Source organism: Sciurus vulgaris (assembly GCF_902686455.1).
Source record: "Sciurus vulgaris genome assembly, chromosome: 12".
Taxonomy (NCBI): domain Eukaryota; kingdom Metazoa; phylum Chordata; class Mammalia; order Rodentia; family Sciuridae; genus Sciurus; species Sciurus vulgaris.
Genome location: NC_136473.1, coordinates 3,286,983 through 3,307,116, shown reverse-complemented (window position 1 = coordinate 3,307,116; position 20,134 = coordinate 3,286,983). Strand labels below are relative to the sequence as shown.

General features: G+C 41.7%; 2 protein-coding genes across 4 annotated transcripts in view; one reads left to right on the top strand and one right to left on the bottom strand.

Moving 5' to 3' along the window:
* Positions 1 to 1,554, top strand: part of B3GALNT2 (beta-1,3-N-acetylgalactosaminyltransferase 2) — a 68,899-nt gene extending 67,345 nt beyond the window's left edge. The window contains exon 12 of the mRNA XM_079106859.1: positions 1,393 to 1,554. Within this exon, the coding sequence (XP_078962985.1) occupies positions 1,393 to 1,416 (24 nt within the window). The 3' untranslated portion in view covers positions 1,417 to 1,554. The remainder of the gene's footprint in view (positions 1 to 1,392) is intronic.
* TBCE (tubulin folding cofactor E) overlaps positions 1 to 19,892 on the bottom strand; it is a 51,845-nt gene extending 31,953 nt beyond the window's left edge. For all 3 annotated transcript variants that reach the window (XM_079106853.1, XM_079106854.1, XM_079106855.1), the window contains exons 1-2: positions 19,636 to 19,892; positions 8,887 to 9,017 (exon numbers count right to left, since the gene is read on the bottom strand). In XM_079106853.1, coding sequence (XP_078962979.1) covers positions 8,887 to 9,017; positions 19,636 to 19,883 — 379 coding nt within the window. In that variant the 5' untranslated portion in view covers positions 19,884 to 19,892. The remainder of the gene's footprint in view (positions 1 to 8,886; positions 9,018 to 19,635) is intronic.
* Between the last annotated feature and the right edge of the window lie 242 nt (positions 19,893 to 20,134).

The window sequence follows — 20,134 nt, the reverse complement described above, 5'->3', positions numbered from 1 at the left end:
AATAGTGAGGTGCTAAGCAACTCAGTGAGACCCTGTCTCTAAATAAAATACAAAATAGGGCTGGGGATGTGGCTCAGTGGTTGAATGACCCTGAGTTCAATTCCTGGTACCCATCCCCTCAATCACAAAGTAAACCTGAAAATATTTTCAACAGAATGACACAAGACTACACATGAAAATTTGTGGAATGCAGCTAAAAGTTGTGTTTAGATTCATAAGTCATATGAAAATGAAAATAAATCATCTGTCTCAAAAGGCTAGAAGGTAAAATAAGAAAATTAAACTCAGAGCAAGCAGAAGGAAATAGACAACAAAGACATGAGTAAGAAAATAAACAAGACATTTTCTTGCCCTAAAGCACCTCAGTTTTCTAGTGAGGACAGACATGTACACCAGTGGCCATGAAGGACAGATCTGACAGGAAGGGAGGTGCAAGTGCTATAGGACAGAAACGGAGGACTTGTGGGACCTGAAACCATTCAGCATAGCTGGGGTCAGTGCCACCCACAGCTTGGGGCAGGAGAAGGGAACAGAACACGTGTAAAGGTGAGGAAAGAGGCTGAACCCCAACAGGCTGACGTGGGGCCTGATTAAAACTCTTGCAACAAACCACAAAGAGCCCACGCCCCATCTTTCTTTTCCCAAGAACCTGTTAATAAGCCAGGTGAAAATGATCTGTTTTAAAGAAATGGAAGCTCAGGGAAAACACATGACTTGCCAGAATAACACTGCAAACAAGGACCGGCCCAGGCCTAGCGTACAAATCTTTTGTGTTCTAATCCTGGTCCCTGGACCAGGGATTAAACCTAGGGGTGCTTAACCACTGAGACACATCCCCAGCCCTTTTTAGTTATAATTTTGAGACCATTTCACTGAGTAGCTTAGTGCCCTACTAAGTTACTGAACTGGCTTTGAACCTGTGATCCTCCTGCCTCAGCCTCCCAAGCCATTACGTGAGAAATAAGTACAACTGGTGATATTCTTCAAGAAACTCTCAGAATAGGTTGAGCTGATGGTTGTTAACAAGAAGAAAGCACCTCCCAAGGCCATCTTTCACCTGACGAAGAACAAGTCACTCCTCAGCTGAAGCAGGTGGAAGGGACAAGGCCAGCCTTTCACTGTGATTCCTTGTAACTCTCTGTTATGGTTTAGATATGAGGTATTTCCAAAAGCTCAAATGTGAGACCATGCAAGAAACTATAAAGGTGAATGTTATGCGAACCTTGAGCTAATCAGTGCATTAGTTTGCTGACAGGGATTTAACTGGGTGGTGACTGCAGGCAGGAAGGGTGTGGCCGGAGGAGAGAGGGTCACTGGGAGTGTGCTTTGTAGGTATATATTTCGTCCCTGTAAGAGAAGTTTTTTCTCTGCTTCCTGATTATCAATGTCCAGAGCTGCCTTCCTCTTCCACCATGATGTTCTCCCTCACCAGAGCAATGTAGCCCACTGCTATGGACTGAGACCTCTGAAAAAGATGAGGATGGGCAGTGCCAACCTTTGTCGTCTTGTTTCTTCTGTTCCTTGGCTTCCTGCACTGACCAACTCCTGGGATAACTTGTTGTTTTTAAAGATATGTAACTATATTTAAATGATATAAATCCAAGAAATTCAGATTATACATTCCCATTAGGCAATATTGCTTACCTGATTTAATTCTGTTAATTTCTACAATTACACTCAGAGAGGTACCCCAAGAGCTTCAGAATATGGACAACAGCCCACTGTCAGAACAATTTTTCAATACTCCAATATCTGAAATCATGTTATTTCATTGTTAGTGTAAAACAACCTCAGGCTCTTGGAAATTATGAAGCAGCTTGGTTTCGACACCACTCTAAGCAGTCTCAAGCTTAGTACCTTCCAATGCCTCTGAAGACAGCCTTTTGTTTTTATAACCTATAACATGAGATGTTTTCAAAAGAGCTGCAATTAAAAAACACCAACACTTCAAGGAAAAAAAAAAAAACTGAAAGATCAAGTCATCTACAAGGGTTGAGATTATGGCTCAGTGGTGGAGTGCTTGCCTAGCACGTGTGAGGCACTGGATTTGATCCTCAGCGCCACATACAAAACTAAATAAAATAAATCTATTATTTAAAAAGCCCACTTTAAAAAAGTCATCAAACTCCCAAAAAGGGGGAGGGGGAAAAAGCCTTCAAAGAGAGTAACTGAGAAAAGAGTGATGAAGTATAAAATGTGGCTCTGAGCTTCCTCACACAAAGATGCAGTTCTCTTGACCACTGTTAGAATCCTTTCAATCCATTAGGAAAGATGTTTTTCCTTTTCCCTGAGCCAACAGTTCAACCCCTGTCACAGGAGTCCCTGCATAAGGAGCATGGGGCTCTCAGAAACGGGGTGTGACTTACACAGGCCTCAGCAGGGGCTCAGGGTAAAAAGCTCAGTTCTGCAACACAGCTAGACAGAGGGCCCAGAGGTTCTATGTGGTTTTCTGGTGATCTCATTTTCTACCAGAACACTAGCACTTCTTAAAGAATAAAAACAACCCTTCTCAGAGCATGAGGAGACAGAATCAATAGGGAGCATGTTAAAAATGAGGCCTCCCAGGGCTGGGGCTGTAGCTCATTGGTAGAACACTTGATTCTACCAAAAAAAAAAAAAAAAAAAAAATTAAAGGTGGGGGTGGGGAGAGGAGTCCTGATTCATAACTCAGAGCTGCTAGAATCTCTGGCATAGCAGCACAGAATTTATATCTTTTTTTTTTTTTTTGGGGGGCGCTGGGATTCGAACCCAGGGCCTGTGCTTACAAGGCAAGCATTCTACCGACTGAGCTATCTCCCCAGCCCCCAGAATTTATATCTTAACAAGCAGTCCAGGCTCATTGCCTCATACTTCCCTTCCCAGGGAGACACTGTCTCAACTAATTCTGACTACAATTAAATGACAACAATTTCAAATTTATAACAAACTCAAGGACAGGTAATCTATGATGTTGATCTCAGATAGAAGGCCGTGATGAACAAGGATGATGTCTTAATCTGAGAATTAATAATCACACATCCTGTCTCTGTGAGCCATACACTGTAGATCTCTATTTACTAACTCAATTTGCTGACAGATGGTAACAAAGCATCAAGCTCTTAAAAAAAAAAAAAAAAAATGGTGATTTTCCTACAAATGAAAAAAAAAAGGGATCTTGAGAAAGGAGTACTTTGTTAATTCACAATAACAACAAAAACAGTAATAATCTCTAACACTTAAAACTATTTGTACTGTTAGCTATGGCTTAAGGGCTTTGCACACATTAGTTCACAGAATCCTCATACAGCCCTCTGACATAATAAAGGGCCACTCACTTCAGCACATCTGTGGGCCTCAGAAATGGCACTAACTTGCAAGAGAAGGATTTCTCTTTTGGGAACACATCTGTTTAAAGCCTAAACAAGTTAACACCTGAGAACCAAACATTTTGCATCTGTGAAGTATAAAAAGGATAATTGAAACTAGAAAATTTTAGGTTAGACATTAATTAGAAATAACCAAATGTCTGTAATAAAAGTTGCTACAAAGTTTAAGTGGGGCTGCATCCCAGTAATAAGTTACCAATGAGTTCTGAAATTAATTAAAATATTAGCTACTTAATTACAGTAGTCATAATTTTTCATATAAATATCATCATTTACCATTCTCTGGTAGAATCTGTCTACCAAAGGCAAAGGCTTTGGTCAGGCATAATATGTCTATGCTCCTCTAGACAATAGCCATTTAGTTGTTTCTGCCATCTCATACCATTGCCACATTTAAGCAAACACCTCGTTTGCTCTGGTAGAAGGCAGAAAGATAAAGGTTAGGAAAAAAAAAATCCAGATAAAGGTATGATTTATCTGAAAGTTGTATCAAAATGCTAAAAGAAGAGCACTGTGGTGTGTAGGGATTTATTACCAGATCACGTGTGTCTCTTCAGAAGTACTCTGTTTTTGTCACTAAGAATCAAACCCAGGTATGGACTACCTTGAGCTATACCCCTAGTCCTTTTTATTTTGAAGCTGGTCTCAAACTTGCCATCCTCCCGAGTTGCTAGGATTACAGGCATGTGCCACTGCGCCTGCTCTAGGTATTACTATTTCAATAAAAACCATGAAAAAGAAGGACGTTAAAAACTTTGGAACAACAACAACAAAAAAATAAAACCACAATAAAATAAAATCAATGAATGTTGTTTTTAAAAGTACTGGCAATATAACTCAGCTCATAATGTCAAAAAACAATAGTAGATAAATAAATGCTAAAATTATAAACATTTATTGTGAAAAAAGTGTGTTACAACAGGAAATGGTAGAATAAGCATCTGATAGAGATTTTTTCTTATGACACAAGTTACTCACATCTAAAGTTAATAAAGAATTTTGACGGCATAAAAGCAGGTCCATGTAACTACCCATTTTAAAGAACAGACATACTCCACTTTGGGACTAATCTTCAAGAACAAGACCAAGAGGTTAATAAGAGGAAAGTTTAAAAAAAAGGGGGGGCGGGGCTGGGGTTGTGGCTCAGTGGTACAGCACTTGCCTAGCATGTGTGAGGCACTGAATTCAATTCTCAGCACCACATAAATAAATAAATAAAGGTAATGTGTCCATCTACAACTACAAATATTTAAAAGAAAAAAAAGAGCAAAGCTTTTTTAATAATCTGAGCTCAATGATTTAAAAGGCCTCTGTTCACCCATGGAAAACATGAATCAAAATTTAACATGTACATACTATTTTGTAAGAAAATGTTCTTATTTTTTAGTACAGTGAGAATTCAGGGATGAGTTCCACTATGTATATAATTTAAAATGTTAAGCAACACAGGAAGTAATGGCACATGCCTGTAATCGCAGTGACCAGGAAGGCTAAGGCAGGAGGACTGCAACTTCAAGAAAGTCTTGGCAACTTAGCGAGGCCCTAGACAACTCAGTGACACCCTGTCTCTAAATAAAATATAAAAAAGGGCTAAGGATGTAGCTCAGTGGCTGATCATCCCTGGGTTTAATCCCCAGTAATAACAACAACAACAAAAAGTTAAGCATAAAGAAGAGATGAAGCAAATATGGCAAAATGCTAACAATTGTTAAATCAACATGACAAGTATATATATATACAGGTGTTCATTATACTATTCTTTTCTCTACATTTGAAAACTTTTAGTAATACGTGCAAACCCTCCTTAAATCTATTCTACTTCTAAGAAGTAATCCTTCAGATACATCTCTGTTCACTAAGACCTAGAAACAATGACCAGCCTAGTAGCAATGAGTACCTCTGGACCCCAGACTATGGCCTCTCTACTGGACCCCAGTCTGGACCCCAGACTATGGCCTCTCTATTTGACATTTTCAAAAAACAGACCAGAAGTGCTGAATGAATCTTACACTCTTGACAGCTTCCATACCATACCAGGGTAACTCTCACAGCTGTAGAGGATGCACACACCCCTGACTTGTGACCATCTTCATGTTCAAGGTGAGATGTGGCTAGTGAATCATCCCTACATCTCTTCACTGACAATGACTCTTCTGCCTCCTCTTCTTCTTCTAATGCTTCCTGTGATTACACCAGGCCCACCTGGATGAACCAGGATAATTTTCCAATCTTAAAATCAGCTGATTAGCAACCTTAATTCCACCTGCAACCCTAACCCCACCTGCATGTAGCCGAGCAAACCACAGGTTTTGGGGACATCTTTGGGGTACTAGCATTCTGCCTCCCACAGCAACCCATTTTTTTTCTTTCCTAGCCCCCCTTTTTAAAAATGAACACTTTTATTAAAGCATAACTCACATACAGAAAAGTGCACAAATCATAAGTGAACAACCAGATGAATTTTTACAAAGTAACATAGTTCATGAACCAGTTTAAGGGATAGAATGTTATTAGTACCTTAAAGCCCCTCCTTTATGCCCACTGCCATTCCCAAAAGACAACCACACCACAAGGTACCACTGTTCTGGCTTCTAACATCATAGATTAGTTCTGAACATTACAGAAATGCAATTGTATACACGTACTAATTCTTGCACATCTACATTCTCTGATGAGATCCATCTTTGTGGCATGTGGCAGAACTTCATGGTCATTAGCAGCCCATCTTTACTTCCATCTAAACAGTTTTAACACATAATACTCTTCAATCTATAGGAATGCTTATCATAGGAAATTGTATCTCCAACCACAAGAATCCATTTGTAAAACATTAGAATTTTTTCCTAATTTTTCAAATGCTTACTTATAACAATAGCTAACAATATGATCAATAACTGGTCTAAGTGCTTTAAACACACCAATGCATTTAGCTGCCACGATGGCCCTACAACACCTGGTGAAGTACCCCTGAGAGTAATGACTAAATGTGTGTTCAGTTTGTCTACGTCTTTGTACGATTTCATCAATGACCTCTAACTTCAGTGTTCCCTTTGTTGAGACCACCACAGTCCACCTTCTTCTGCCCAATCCTTCCATGAGTACTGGTTCCAGAGTATTTCCTAATGAGCTTTCTGAACATTAAGCTTTCTGAATGTAAATCTCTACCCCATTCTGCTTCCCAAAGAACTTGGGTATTAAAAATTTCCAAGTCTGCAGATGGCAATTTGGCTATAAAATATATCTAGAGAATATGGATGTTCTTGGAAAGCAACAGAGTAGAAATGGCAAGGGTTCTGAAGCACAGACTCACACTTGAGCTCTGCTATTTGGAAGCTTTGAGATCTGAGACTTGGTCTCTTCATCTGTAAACATGGGACTACTAACATCCATATATTAGGGTTGTTACTATAATATTCAAAATAGTGGGTTGGGGTTGTAGCCAGTGGTAGAGCACTTGCCTCACATATGTGAGGCACTGGGTTTGATCCTCAGCACCACATATAAATAAATGAACAAAATAAAGGTCCATCAAGGGGGAAAAAAAACAAGAGCATACGTGACAGTACCTGGCACACAGTCATTATTATTTTAAATGTTATTTCTCTTCCCATTTACCAATAATCCCAGTCAAATGGGAAAAGAAGGGGGGACCACTTTTCCATTTTACATACTTGTTTATAAAGACTTCCGTGGCAATATTCATGAAGGCAGGCACCATTGATCTACGTAGGGGTTCAAATTAAAACAGTGCATAGCTGGGTGCAGTGGCACATGCCTATAATCCCAGCTGCTCAGGAGGCTGAGGCAGGAGGATTGCAAGTTCAAAGTCAGCCTCAGCAACAAGGCACTAAGCAACTCAGTGAGACCTGTCTCTGAATAAAATACAAAACAGGGCTGGGGATGTGGCTCAGTGGTTGAGGGCCCTTGAGTTCAACCCCCTAGTTACCCCTACTTCCCCCCAAAACAACTTAGTGCACATAAAAATCTTCTGGAAGGCTGTACTTTTAAATACTGTGATGCTGAGGGTCAAATAATCCAGGGTCTTGTGCATGAAGGCAAGCACTCTACCTCTGAGCTATAACCCCAGTCCTGGAGAACAACTTTTTTTGAGCAGTACTAGGAATAAAACCCAAGGACACCCTACCACTGAGCTACCTCCTCAGTCCTTTTAATTTTAAGACAAGGTCTTCCTAAGTTGCTGAGGCTGGCCTTGAACTTACAATCCTCCCCAGTCTCTTGCAAAACTGGAATTAGAGGCATGTACCACCATGCCTGGCTTTGGATAACTTCTTAAAACACAAAATTGCTGGGCTTTCCTCTCAGAGTAGATTCATTAGATATAGGGTGAAGCCCAAGAACCTACATTTCTTTTCTTTTCTTTTTTTTTTTTTTTTTTCCCGGCAGTGCTGGGGATTGAACTCAGGACCTTGTACTTGCAAGGCAAGCACTCTACCAACTGAGCTATCTCCCCAGCCCAAGCACCTATATTTCTAACAATCAGATGAACTTGAACTGATTCTAGTTAGGGGCCACACACTGAGAACCTCTGGTCTAAGTTTATCACTGAGTCTCCCTGTACCCACTCAGGCCAGTTCAGAATATATAGAAAATACTCAAATATTCACTGACTGACTAAGAGGTGCGAATAAGTATGTGTTACAAAAGTAAAAACCTAGAAAGCAATGTTCAAAAGTGAAGAATTAACTATTAAAAAAGCCAAGTAAAATGCTTTTATAGAAACAGGTAAGTATACATCAAATATATGAAAATAGGTAACAAAAAATTGTATGTATATCAATTTACAATGTATTAATTATAATAATTTACAATGTATTATGTATTACAATTTACACGTACATATGGATTAATGGCAAAGGACTTTTATAAAAAAATTACTTATTTTTTGAGTAGCAAATTATGAAAATTCAAGACTTGGTATTTTAGAATTTCTTTTTTTTTTTTTTTTTTTTTTTTTTGGTGCTGGGGATCGAACCCAGGGCCTCAGTGCTTGCAAGGCAAGCACTCTACCCACTGAGCTACATCCTCAGCCCTAGAATTTCTTGAGACAACATTTTATGGTTGATTTAATATAAAACAGAAGTACTAAATAATAGCATATAATTAAACAAAACCATGTGTACTACATGACATTTGTCAGCCAAATAAAACTGCTATGTATAAAGTATCTACAATTGGTTGTTGATTTCCTCAAAACTGATACTAAAAAATGCTACTGAGCTGGGTGTGGTGGTACACACCTGTAATCCCAGCTGCTGAGGAGGCTGAGGCAGGAGGATCTGGAGTTCAAAGTCAGCCTCAGAAACTCAACGAGATGCTAAACAACTCAGTGAGACCCTGTCTGTAAATAAAATACAAAAAAGGGCTGGGAATGTTGCTCAGTGGTTATTCCCCCCCTACAGGAGTTGAATACCCGGTACCAAAAAAAGAGTGCTCAGACGCCTACATAGAAAAAAACTGCAACACACACACACACACACACACACACACACATACCACTTACCTGCCACAGGCGGGACAATGCCAGAAAAACGCACTGTTCCATGTTCTCCATTTAGTTCAACTCTTCGACCAATGGCATCTAACATCAAAGTATCACTCATTATAAGACAGCCAGAATGCAAAATGTGAGATCTAGGGGGGAAAAAAAGCATTGAGAAGACTTTAATAAAATTTCTTTACGAAAACTTGGAGCAGTGGTAAGCACCTATAATCCCAACTATTCGGAGGTTGCGACTGAAGGATCAAAAGTTTGAAGCCAGCCTCAGCAACTTAGCCAGGCCAAAGCAACTTACCAAGACCCTGTCTCAAAATAAAAAAACCCAAAAGGGGAGCCGGGCATGGTGGTGCACACCTTTAATCCCAGCGGCTTGGGAGGCTGAGGCAGGAGGATCATAAGTTCAAACCCAGGCTCAGCAACAGCAAGGCATAAGCAACTCAATGAGATCCTCTCTCTAAATAAAAATATAAAAAAAGATGCTGATGATATAGCCCATCTCATAGAGTGCTTGCCTAGCATGCACAAGGCCCGGGTTCGAATCCCCAGCACTGTGGGATTGTAGAAAAAAACAAACAAAAATATTTAAAAAGGGCCAGGGTGTGGCTCAGTGCTAAGCTCAATTCCCTGGTGTCAAACAAAAGAAAAAACAACAACAACAACCAAAAAGGCTGGGAATGTAGCTCAGAGGTAAAGTGCCCTTGGGTTCAATCCCCGGTACCAAACAAACAAAAAACCAAAAAAATTTAAAATAAACACACACACAGAGAACCCTAAAAGTAAAGAGAAGGTCTTAAAAGGTGCCCGAGGTATCTAGAATGTCATAAAGGATAAAGGCCTCCAGCTCAAAAGACATGCTGGCACCAGAACTGGGTATCTAGCCAGCACACTGGCTCACACCTGTAAATCCAGCAACATAGGAGTCCCAAGTTTGAGGTCAGACTCAACAATTTAACCCTATCCAAAAATAAAAAATAAGAAGGGCTGGGTATGTAGCTCAGTGGTAAAGTGCCCGAGTTCAACCTCCAGGACCAAAAAAAAAAAGAAAAAGAAATGAGTACCTAGGAGTTATTAGCACGTAGTTTACAATAATACAGTGAGAGTGGAAGACACTGAAAAAAAAGAGGATCCACAGCAGAACCCCAATGAAAGGGAGAAGGAAGTAAGAGGAAGAAGAACCAAAAAGGAAAAAAGAAAACCAGACTCTGGGGTCTCAGAATTCAAGAGGCAAAGCTTACAAGAAAGAGCAGAGCAGCAGCAGTGCCAGATGCTGCAGAGAGCTCATGAGACCAGAGCTTGAAAACCTTGGGCTCCTTTTGTTGGCAGTTGTGGTTTACAAGCACAACCTCATCAGTGTCTGATGAAACCTTGATTTTTCTTACAAAAGGTTAGCAATGTGGCAGTGCAAGAATTTCCTTTTCCCAGGGCCTCATGCATGCCAGTGCAAGGATTTTAAAATGCATGTTACAGGATTATTGAAGAAAATAGTTCTAAATTTTAATAATATCACCATGTAATAATACATGAATGTAATAAAAGCATATATTGTGAATCACACCTTCTTGGATTATAATTACAGTTTCATTAGTATGTGGGCTATTGGCAGCTCTGGTATTACTCCTGTGTACCTCTCCCCACACCACTGAGAAATGGTAGACATTCCTTCTGTTCCTGGAATTATCTATATCACATTTACCCATATTACAAAACAATCTGAGCATTATCATCTGTATGAATGTAAATTTATCAAATTTCAGTATTAGTTCCTCTAAATCAAGTCCTCTGGCTTTCATAAAACATTTTCCCCAATTATTGCAAGACAAATCCTATATCAAATGGAGTTGAATTTTGTTAAAAAATAGGAGGAAAGGTATGCATTTATGAATATGCCAAAATGAACCCCCGCGATTACCTAAAGCTATAATGCGTAACAAAAATACTTTAAAAAAAAAAAAAAAGGGAGGTAAGGGTAATATGGCTGGAATTGTAGCTCAGTGGTAGTGTTTGCCCAGCCCATGTGAAGCTCTGAGTTCGATCTCTTGCAACAACAGCAACAAAAAAAAGAAAGATAGCAAGGAGCCAGGATACTAGACCTAGACCCAAACCTGCCAGTAGCACTGAAAAGCAACAGAACCATTCCAGAGCCTAAACATGATAGAAAAGTCGGGATGACTTTGAGGTAAGATCCATGGGCTAGTAGGAACTGGTGGGAGGAACTTGTGTTTTAGGAAGTTCAGACAGAGAGAGCTTATAAGAGGTCTGGCCAAGGCTATGTTCAGAAGCTGAGTTCTATTCCCTGAGGAGAGATTAATAAATGGTTGGAGAACTCCATTCCTACAAGAAATTTCCATTAACTGGAGTGCATGGAATTATCTAACCAGAAACTCTTAAGGCCCCACCATCAGTCTGAAACTCTGGCTGGGGCTCAGCCCTAACTTTCTACCTTGAAAATAGGGCTACCAGTGAAAAACAATAGGCTGGTGATCAATGGGTGAGTAAAGCCAAGGTGTGCAACTGCAAGAGGAGGAAGCAAGACATTAGGAAGTCATTCCCATTGACACGCTTAACACGTACACGTAATTCACAAATTACGAAGTTCCATATGCAAGATCCTCCCTGATCTCCAGTAGCAATTCTTTTCATTCCCACACAGCCACAGGATGTATAAGATATCTATGTTCAATCATGAAGTGGCTCTGCATCAAGTCAGTATTTTTGATGATCCTGCCTAGTCTCTTTACCCTTCAAATAATGTTTTTTGATGCTGTGATCTTCAGTGACAACCTGAAAACTGGACCCCTGTCTCAGCTTCAAGGAGTTTACCCTGTTTCTCTGGCCAGTCCACCAAAGAGTCCCTGCTTCCTGCTGTTGGACCTACTTGATGCCTTACTGGTCTCCCTGCTGACACGACACTTTCACCCTCCCCTCTCTCACCCTCACCGTAGTGTTCAAATACCATGCTGAAGTTAGCAGCTCACCTAGATCGGTAATTGCCTGCACCGGGCCCTCTCCTAATCACGTGAATCTGAGTGGCATATCTCTCTTCTGTGGTGGCCTATCTGGGTGCCCTGCAAACCTTCATTAAGCTGGGATGCCTTTTTAAATACACATGCTCCCCATGGGCTGGGGAGATAGCTCAGTTGGTAAAGTGCTTGCCTTGCATGCACAAGGCCCTGGGTTTAATCCCCAGCACCGCAAAAAAAAAAAAAAAAAAAAAAAAAACACATGCTCCCTAATGAATGAAGGTAGCCCATTTAGTTTTGGGGTAACTCTCATTGTTAGCTTATTCTTGTTTAAAAAGAAATGAGCAAAGGCTGGGTTTGTGGCTCAGTGGTAGCTTGCCTTGCACACATGAGGCCCTGGGTTCGATCCTCAGGACCACAAAAAAATAAAAGGTACTGTGTCCACTTACAACTAAAATAAATATATTCACACATATACATACATACATATGTACATATAAATAAATAAAGATGGGCATGACTCAGTGCTGCATGCCTGTCATCCCAGAAACTCAGGAGGCAGAGAAAGGAGACAAGTTTGAGGTCAGCCTTGGCAACTTGGTGAGAGCCTATCTCAAAATTAAAAAAAGGAAAGGGACTAGGGATGTATCTCAGTAAGAGAGCACCACTGGGTTCAATCCCCAGTACCAAACACACACAAAAACATGAAACCTACCTCTCATCTTCTAGTACTGCCCTCTCCAACTATGATACATCGATGCACTCCCTTTCCAGCTGACATGAGAATGTTTGAAGGACATCATGATGTCATCATTTCTGCTCTCCCTTCTACCTGTCTTATCTTTCAAACCTCTCTACCAGGTAAACATTCACAGGCCTTTATTTAAACCACCCTCATAAGAATTCCAAGTTCTCAGCTGGTCACAATGGTGCACTCCTGTAATCCCAGCAGCTCAGGAGGTTGAGGCAAGAGGATCAGTAGTTCAAAGCCAGCCTCAGACTTAGCAAGGCACTAAGCAACTTAACAAGACTCTGTCTCTAAATGAAGTATATAAAAGGGCTGGGAATGTGGCTCAGGGATAAGTGCCCTGGTACCAAAAAAAATAAAAAAGTTTAAAAAATCAAAGTTTTCCCCCATAATTCATTTACAAATTCCAGAGGTAAATTTTAACACCAAGAAATGAAAACCATGTTCCAAATGTGACATGTGATCTGTTTGGGCATACAATGATCAGAAAACCACTCACTCAGCAGCAAAGACTTAATACATTTCTCCCTTTTCATGGGAAAGACAGTTGTAGATGATAAAGGTTGCAAAGAAATAAACACCAAAGTCATTTCTGATTACCACCATAACACTTAAATATTTAAATATCACTATAATTACTTTACCCTAAAAATGCTTTTTACTAGTTCTAAGTACCCGTTCAACCTTCACTAACATGCAAACACATTTTATTACAACTGAGACGTATGCTTCCTTTATTAAACATTTTTCTATAAACACTTTTGAACATGGCCACAGAATCACTACAATGTTCAGGTGTGAGCCAGGCAAGGTGGTGCACACCTGTAATCTCAGTGACTCAGGAGGCTGAGGTAGGAGGATCTTAAGTTTGAGGGCAACCTCAGCAACTTAGTCAGACTGTCTCAAAATAAGATAAAAAGGGTTGGGGATGTGGCTCAGTGATAGAGCATCTCTGGATTTAATCCCCAGTGCCAAAACCCCCAGCCAAATTCCTGGGATTGCTGAGTCAAAGGACACATGCATTTTAAATTTTGATAGCTAATACCAAATACCCCTTTAAAATGGCAGTTCCGATTCACAATCCCATCAGAAGTATTATGAGGGAAGCTGAGTATCTCTTCTTTTATGTGAGCTACCCATTCATGTACTTTGCCCATTTCCTATTGGTTTGATTTTTTTCCCATCAGTCTGGGTTTTTTTTTATTGTTGTGGTTTCTTTTGTTCTCTGAGATGGGGTCTCACTAAATTGCCAAAGCTGGCCTTGAAATTGCCATCCTCCTGCTTCAGCCTCTAGAGCAGCTGAAGTCACCACACCTGGCCACCTGGCTGCATTATTTTTTTTTTTTTTTGCGGTGCTGGGGATCAAACCCAGGACCTTGTGCATGCAAGGCAAGCACTCTACTGACTGAGCTATCTCCCCAGCCCTGCATTATCATTCTTTTTTTTTTAATATATTTTTTAGATGTCGATAGACTTTTATTCATTTATTTATATGTGGTGCTGAGAATTGAACCCAGTGCTTCACACGTGCTAGGCAAGCGCTCTACCACTGAGCCACACCCCCAGCCCTCCATTACTATCTTAATAATAACATAATTTTTCAAATTAATTTTAAAAGAATTGAAAAGTATGGACCAAAGTAGCTATATGCACTTACATGTTTGTAGCAGCATTATTCATAAAGAGCCAAAAGATGCAAGCAATGGACGTGTCCTTCAATGGATGAAAAATATGGTGTGTGTGTGTGTGTGTGTGTGTGTGTGTGTATGCGTATGCACAAAGGAATACTATTCAGCCTTAAAAAGAAATCCTTGAGGTTGAGGATGTAGCTCAGTTGGTAGAGTGCTTGCCTCAAAAGCACAAGGCCCTGGGTTCAATACCCAGCACTGCAAAAAAAAAAAAAAAAAAAAAAGAGAGAGAGAAATCCTGACACCGGCTACAACGTGGATGAACCTTGAGGACATTACGTTAAGTAAAATAAGTCAGTTGTTGTTTAATGATAACACCTTAGGTTCACAAAATGAAGAAGGATGGTAGTGACAGTCACACAACGAGAATACACTTAACACTGCTGAACTATACACTCAAAAAATATTTAGGGTGGAAAAAGTTTTGCAATGCATATTTTAACAATTAATAATTTGAAATTAAATTCTAAATATTTTAATATTATAGTCCACCCACACACACATAAATACTGGCACTCTACCACTGAGCTACAAAACAGTCTTTTTTTTTTTAATATTTAAAATTTTAATACAAGGCCTTGCTAAAATTACTGCAGTTGGCCTCCTCCTGCCTCATCTGTTCAAGTCACTGGGAGTATAGGTATGTACCGCTGCATCTGGAAAATTTTAGGTTTTATAGAGCTTTGATTTGCTTAGCTTTAATTAGGACACAGAATCATAATATGGTCTTTCTACTCTACTTTTCAAATTACAACCTTCCTAATGTTCAAGATAGCAGTTTGGGCACTGCATTCAACACTGGGGAGAATTTCGAAAACTGCAGTTATTTTCCACACAATATTTCATGCTCTTCCATTTATTGTTTCTTCCTTGTAGAGAATTCAATCCAAAGGAATACTCCCTCTCCCCTCACTTCTTCCAGAGAATTTATATGGTGAAAAATGAAAGTGGACATAAAAATCAAATTTTCTCCCTAGAAAAGAATGGGCCTGGGAATGTAGCTCAGTGGTACAGTACTGCACAGCATGTACAAGGCTTTGGATTCAATCCACAGCACCACATACAACCCCACCAAAAAAAATAAAGAACGATCCTTCAAGCAGACTGTATACTAACTGAAATCTCCAGCACGAGTCTTATTTTTTTGCTACTTTATAATCTGTAGTAGAGAACAATATTGGGATTATGTCCCAAATGATCTGGGACATAATCTACACATCTATTCCTCCTCCTCTTTTTTTTTTTTTTTTGCAATGCTGGGGACTGAATTCAGGACCTCAGACATGCTGGACAACAGCTCTACCATGGAGCTACATTTCCAGCCTTTTTTTTTTTTTTTTTTTTTTTTGGGCATTCCTGGAGATTGAACCCAAGAGTTCCAGCTCTGAGCTACATCCTCAGTTCTTTTGAGACAGGGCCTTTCTAAATTGCCCATGTTGGTCTGAAACTTGTGATCCAAGTAGCTGGGATGTAGGCCTGTGCCACCATGTGAGTTCTTATTCCTTTCTCACATATGCTTTCCTAATGCCACTTCTTAGCACTGAATAAGAATGTTTTCCTGACACACCTGATACATCTCTCAAATTTTATATAAGATGACTTTAAACATATTTCCATTCCAATGATGAGCCTATCTCAGCAAATTTTTACTGATATTCAGAACAGTACTGTATGTATCTTCCTGGACTAGACACCTGAGACCCTAAGTTGAGAGACTGTTTTGGACACAATATCCTTTCCTGTAACCTTCTGGGTATTTCCTCCACTACTTTGGTTATACCATTTTTCTTTCTTCTTTTTTTGGGAGGTGGGTGGGGAGCTATCCAGGATCTTGCACATGCTAGGCAAGTGTTCTACCACTTAACTGCTATCCCCAATCCTATCGCACTTTTTATTTTTCATACCAACTGATTCCAACAGTTTTGCAAGTAATTTTTTCCCTTCTATTAAATTTTAGTACACACACACACACACACACACACACACACACACACATTTTTTTGTACTGGGGGATACTTTACTGCTGAGCTACTGAGTTACATTCCCAATGCTTTTTTTAATTTTTTTTTTTTTTTTTTTGGTGCTAGGAATTGAACCCAGCCACTCTACCAACTGAGCTATCTCCTCAGTCAGCTTTTTTAAAAATTTGAGACAAAGTCTCACTAAGTTGCAGAGGGCCTCACTAATTAGTTGAAGCTGGCCTCAAACTTGTAATCCTCCTCTCTCAGCCTCCAGAATCATTGGCATTATAGGCGTCAGCCAGTACTTCAGAATTCTGATTATAATCTGAGAAGCAAAAGAGGAGATGGGTCAAGATGTGAATATTATTATGAAGAAAAGGAAGGGAGGGAATGTATCTCAGTGGGGAAGTCACGATCTCCAGAAAGTCAAACTAGAAGATCAACTTTAAATCTGGCATCAGTGGATTCAGAGACCATACACTGTTATCCTCAAAACTAGGGAGAGAGGGATGGGATTGTGGCTCAGCAGTAGAGTACCAGCCTAGCATGTGTGAAATACTGGGTTCCATCCTCAGCACCACATAATCAAACAACCAAAAAATAAAGATATTGTGTCCACTTATAACTATTAAAAAAAAAAAAAAAGGCTATGGTGGCCAGGCTAACTAATAAAGATAGCCCATTTAATTTTAGAGTGACTCTAACCTGTTAGATAATTTTTCTTTAAAAGGAAATGGACAGGACTCAGTGCCACACACCTGTTATCTTAGCAACTCAGGAAGCTGAGCCAGGAGGATCCCAAGTTCCAGGCTAACTGGAGCAACTTAGCAAGACCCTATCCCAAATAAAAATAAAAAAGAGTTGTGGATACAGCTCAGAGATAGGGCAACTGACCAGTATGTGTAAGGCCCTGAACTCAATTCACAGTAAAACACACTAAAAAAAGAAAAACAAATGAAAAAAGGCTACAGTGAAAAGAAATCTTGCCTCAGTCTTTAAAGGGACTAAAGTGAACTTGATCAAGTGCAATGCAGTAAATCACTATGTGAACACTGTGGCCCACACCTGTAATCCCAGTTGCTGAGAAGGCTAAGGCAGGAAGATTTCAAGTTGTAGGCCAGTCTGCGTAACTCAGTAAAACCTGCCTCATAATTTTAAAAAATAAAGAAGAGCTGAGGTTGTACCTCAGTGGTACAGCAAGTTGCCTGTCATGTGCACAGCCCTGGGTTCTAGCCCCAATACTGTGAAAATAGAAAAGAAAAAAAATTGACTTTTTTTGGTACCAGGAATTGAACCCAGGGGCTCTTAACCACTAAGCCACATGCCTAGCCTTTAAAAATTTTTAAACTTGCAATCCTCCTGCCTCAGTCTCCTGAGCGGCTAGGATTTCAGGCATGTACTACTTTACTTTAACATTATTGACTCAAAAAAAAAAAAATTAAAAAAAAAAAACTTTCTAACTGAAAATTTTCACTAACTTTTAACTAAAAATTTGCACTTTCCTTACACATAGACAGAAAAACACATACGCAGTTGAATTAGCAGCATCTGTGATTCTAGTTTTAGAAATCACAAATATTTTGATATTGCATTGTTGTAGATTTCTCAAAATATAGTTTACATCCATCACTGTTTCAAAACTGAAATATTTCTTAGACCTACTGGATCTGGGGGCATGGCCCAGTGATAGAGCACACCTACTTGGGATCCATTTCCACTACCGTAAAACAAACAAAAAAGACCTGCCACCTAGATCTTGCCCTTTAATGTGTTAATAAAGAAACACACATTACATTACTGTTTCAAAGTATTTTGATAACTATTTCATGTGACTGGTTACCTCTGAAATCCTATGTATTTTATTTTCTGTAATTAAACAGTCTATGGAGGAGTCTACAAGTTTCATCAGACTAAGAATTGGGAAAACTGGAGAACATGAGAGGAATTCATGGATTGAGTACCATAATCGACAAGGCAAAAAGTTAAAACTATAGTGTTTTACAAAATTGCTTTCATTTTCTCTCAATTATACAATATCAGTTGAAATTTTATTATCTTTGTGATTGTTATTTTGAGAACGGGCTTTCTAATTTCCCAGACTGGCCTTGGATTTGTGATCCTCCTGCCTCAGTTTACCAACTCGCAGGGATTATGTGGGTGGGTTACTGGGCCCAGACTGTAACTGTCATTCTTTAAAGGCAGAAGACCTGTTGGGTGTGGAGGCGCATGCCTGTAATGGCAAGGACTCAAAAGGTTGACACAGCAGGATTCCAAGACTGAGGTCAGTCTCAGCAATTTAGCAAGCCCTGGCTCAAAATAACAAAAGAGCTGGGGATGTAGCTCAGTGGTAAAGAGCCCCTCTGTTTTCAATTCCAGTACCAAAAAACGAATCAAAAAGCCCTTCCCCCATGAAGTTTCTAACCTGGTGGGGAGAAACACGTGATAAAGAATAAAGAACAAATCACGGTCATGTGACGATAAGCACTAGGGCAAGCACAATGTCAAGAACGAAGGCCTCCCGCAGAAGGCAGTATTCTAAAAACTGGAGAGGAGACGTGAGGGAATGAGCCACGGGCGATCAGGGCAGGCAGAGGCAACAGTGCGGACATCCTGGGGAAGCGCTTGGGGAGGCCGGCCACAGAGCAGTCAACGGGTCAGCGGAGAGGAGACCCGGCAGGAAGCAGGGCCAGGTTTCCAAACACGACTTTACTGAGTAAAGAGGTAGAGCGCTTGATTTCTTGTTTTTTCGGAAGGCTCACTCCAGACACTGTGATGCTGACAACTGAAGGAGGAAACAGCAGAGACTAGCTAGGTGTCGTGGACCAGGTGAGGGAGAACTCCAACAAGCGAGCGCGGTTCCGCGCGCCCAGGCCGGGCGACCGGAGCTGCCGACGCTCACCCGAGAGGAGCGGGTCAGGCCGACTCCCAGGTTCCGACCCGAACAAATGGTCGGCAGAGCCGGATAAGCTCAACGTGAGCCTCCAGCCAGAGGCAGGCGCCGGCGGCGCTGTTCATCAGCGGCGCATCTCACGTCCGACAAACAGACGCGAGGGGCCCGAAGCGAACACCGGGCGGCGGCCGACGCCGCGCTCTCGGCCTCCGCCAGCCGCCGTCAGGCCCGCGCGGTGGGACCGCGACCCCGGGCGGCCCCGGCCGGCGCCGAGCGCACCGCGGAGGGCGGGCTCCGGCTTCCGCGCGCCGACGCTGAGCTCCGGGCGCCGAGCCGCGGGCGGTGACCCGCGCGGCTCCACCTCCTCACGAGCGACGACCGCGCCCCGGCGGGCAGCTCAGAGCCCAGGTCGCCTTGACGACCGGGGAAGTCCAGGAAAGGGAAGGGCAAGGGGCGGCAGGGCGAGCCCCCAACCCGGCCTCCGCGCCCCACGCCCGCGGCTCACCTGACCGCGGCAGCTGCTGGTCGGGGCGGCGGCCCCCGGAGCGCGGCTGGCAGCGGAGCTTCCGGCCGGGGCGGAAGTGCGTCGGGGAGACAGGAAGTCCGGCCCCACGGAGTGAGCGGCGGCCCAGGGAGCTGGCAGGGCACGCACCGGCGTGCCCAGATGGAACCGCAGCACCGAAGCCGCCGGCTGCTGGCCAGGCGATCCCGGCGCCTAAACCTACCGGACAGCGCGTCCCAGTGAACGCGCATGCTCCGGCTTCAGGGAAGCCTCCATCCCTGAGAGAGATTGCGCGTGACGTTGGCAGGCCGTCTACCGCGTAGGCGGTGCGAAGTCACAGCGTACCGCGCCGGCGCCCCCGACGGCAAAGAGAAGTCAGCTAGCTAGGACAGCGGGCGGGATGAAAATGAGTGCAAGTGCAGAAAACAAAATCGGAAAAGCCGCCACCATCGCCGTTCTCGGCTGTGAAAAGTTAGCGATAGGGCTGGGGACATGGCTCGTG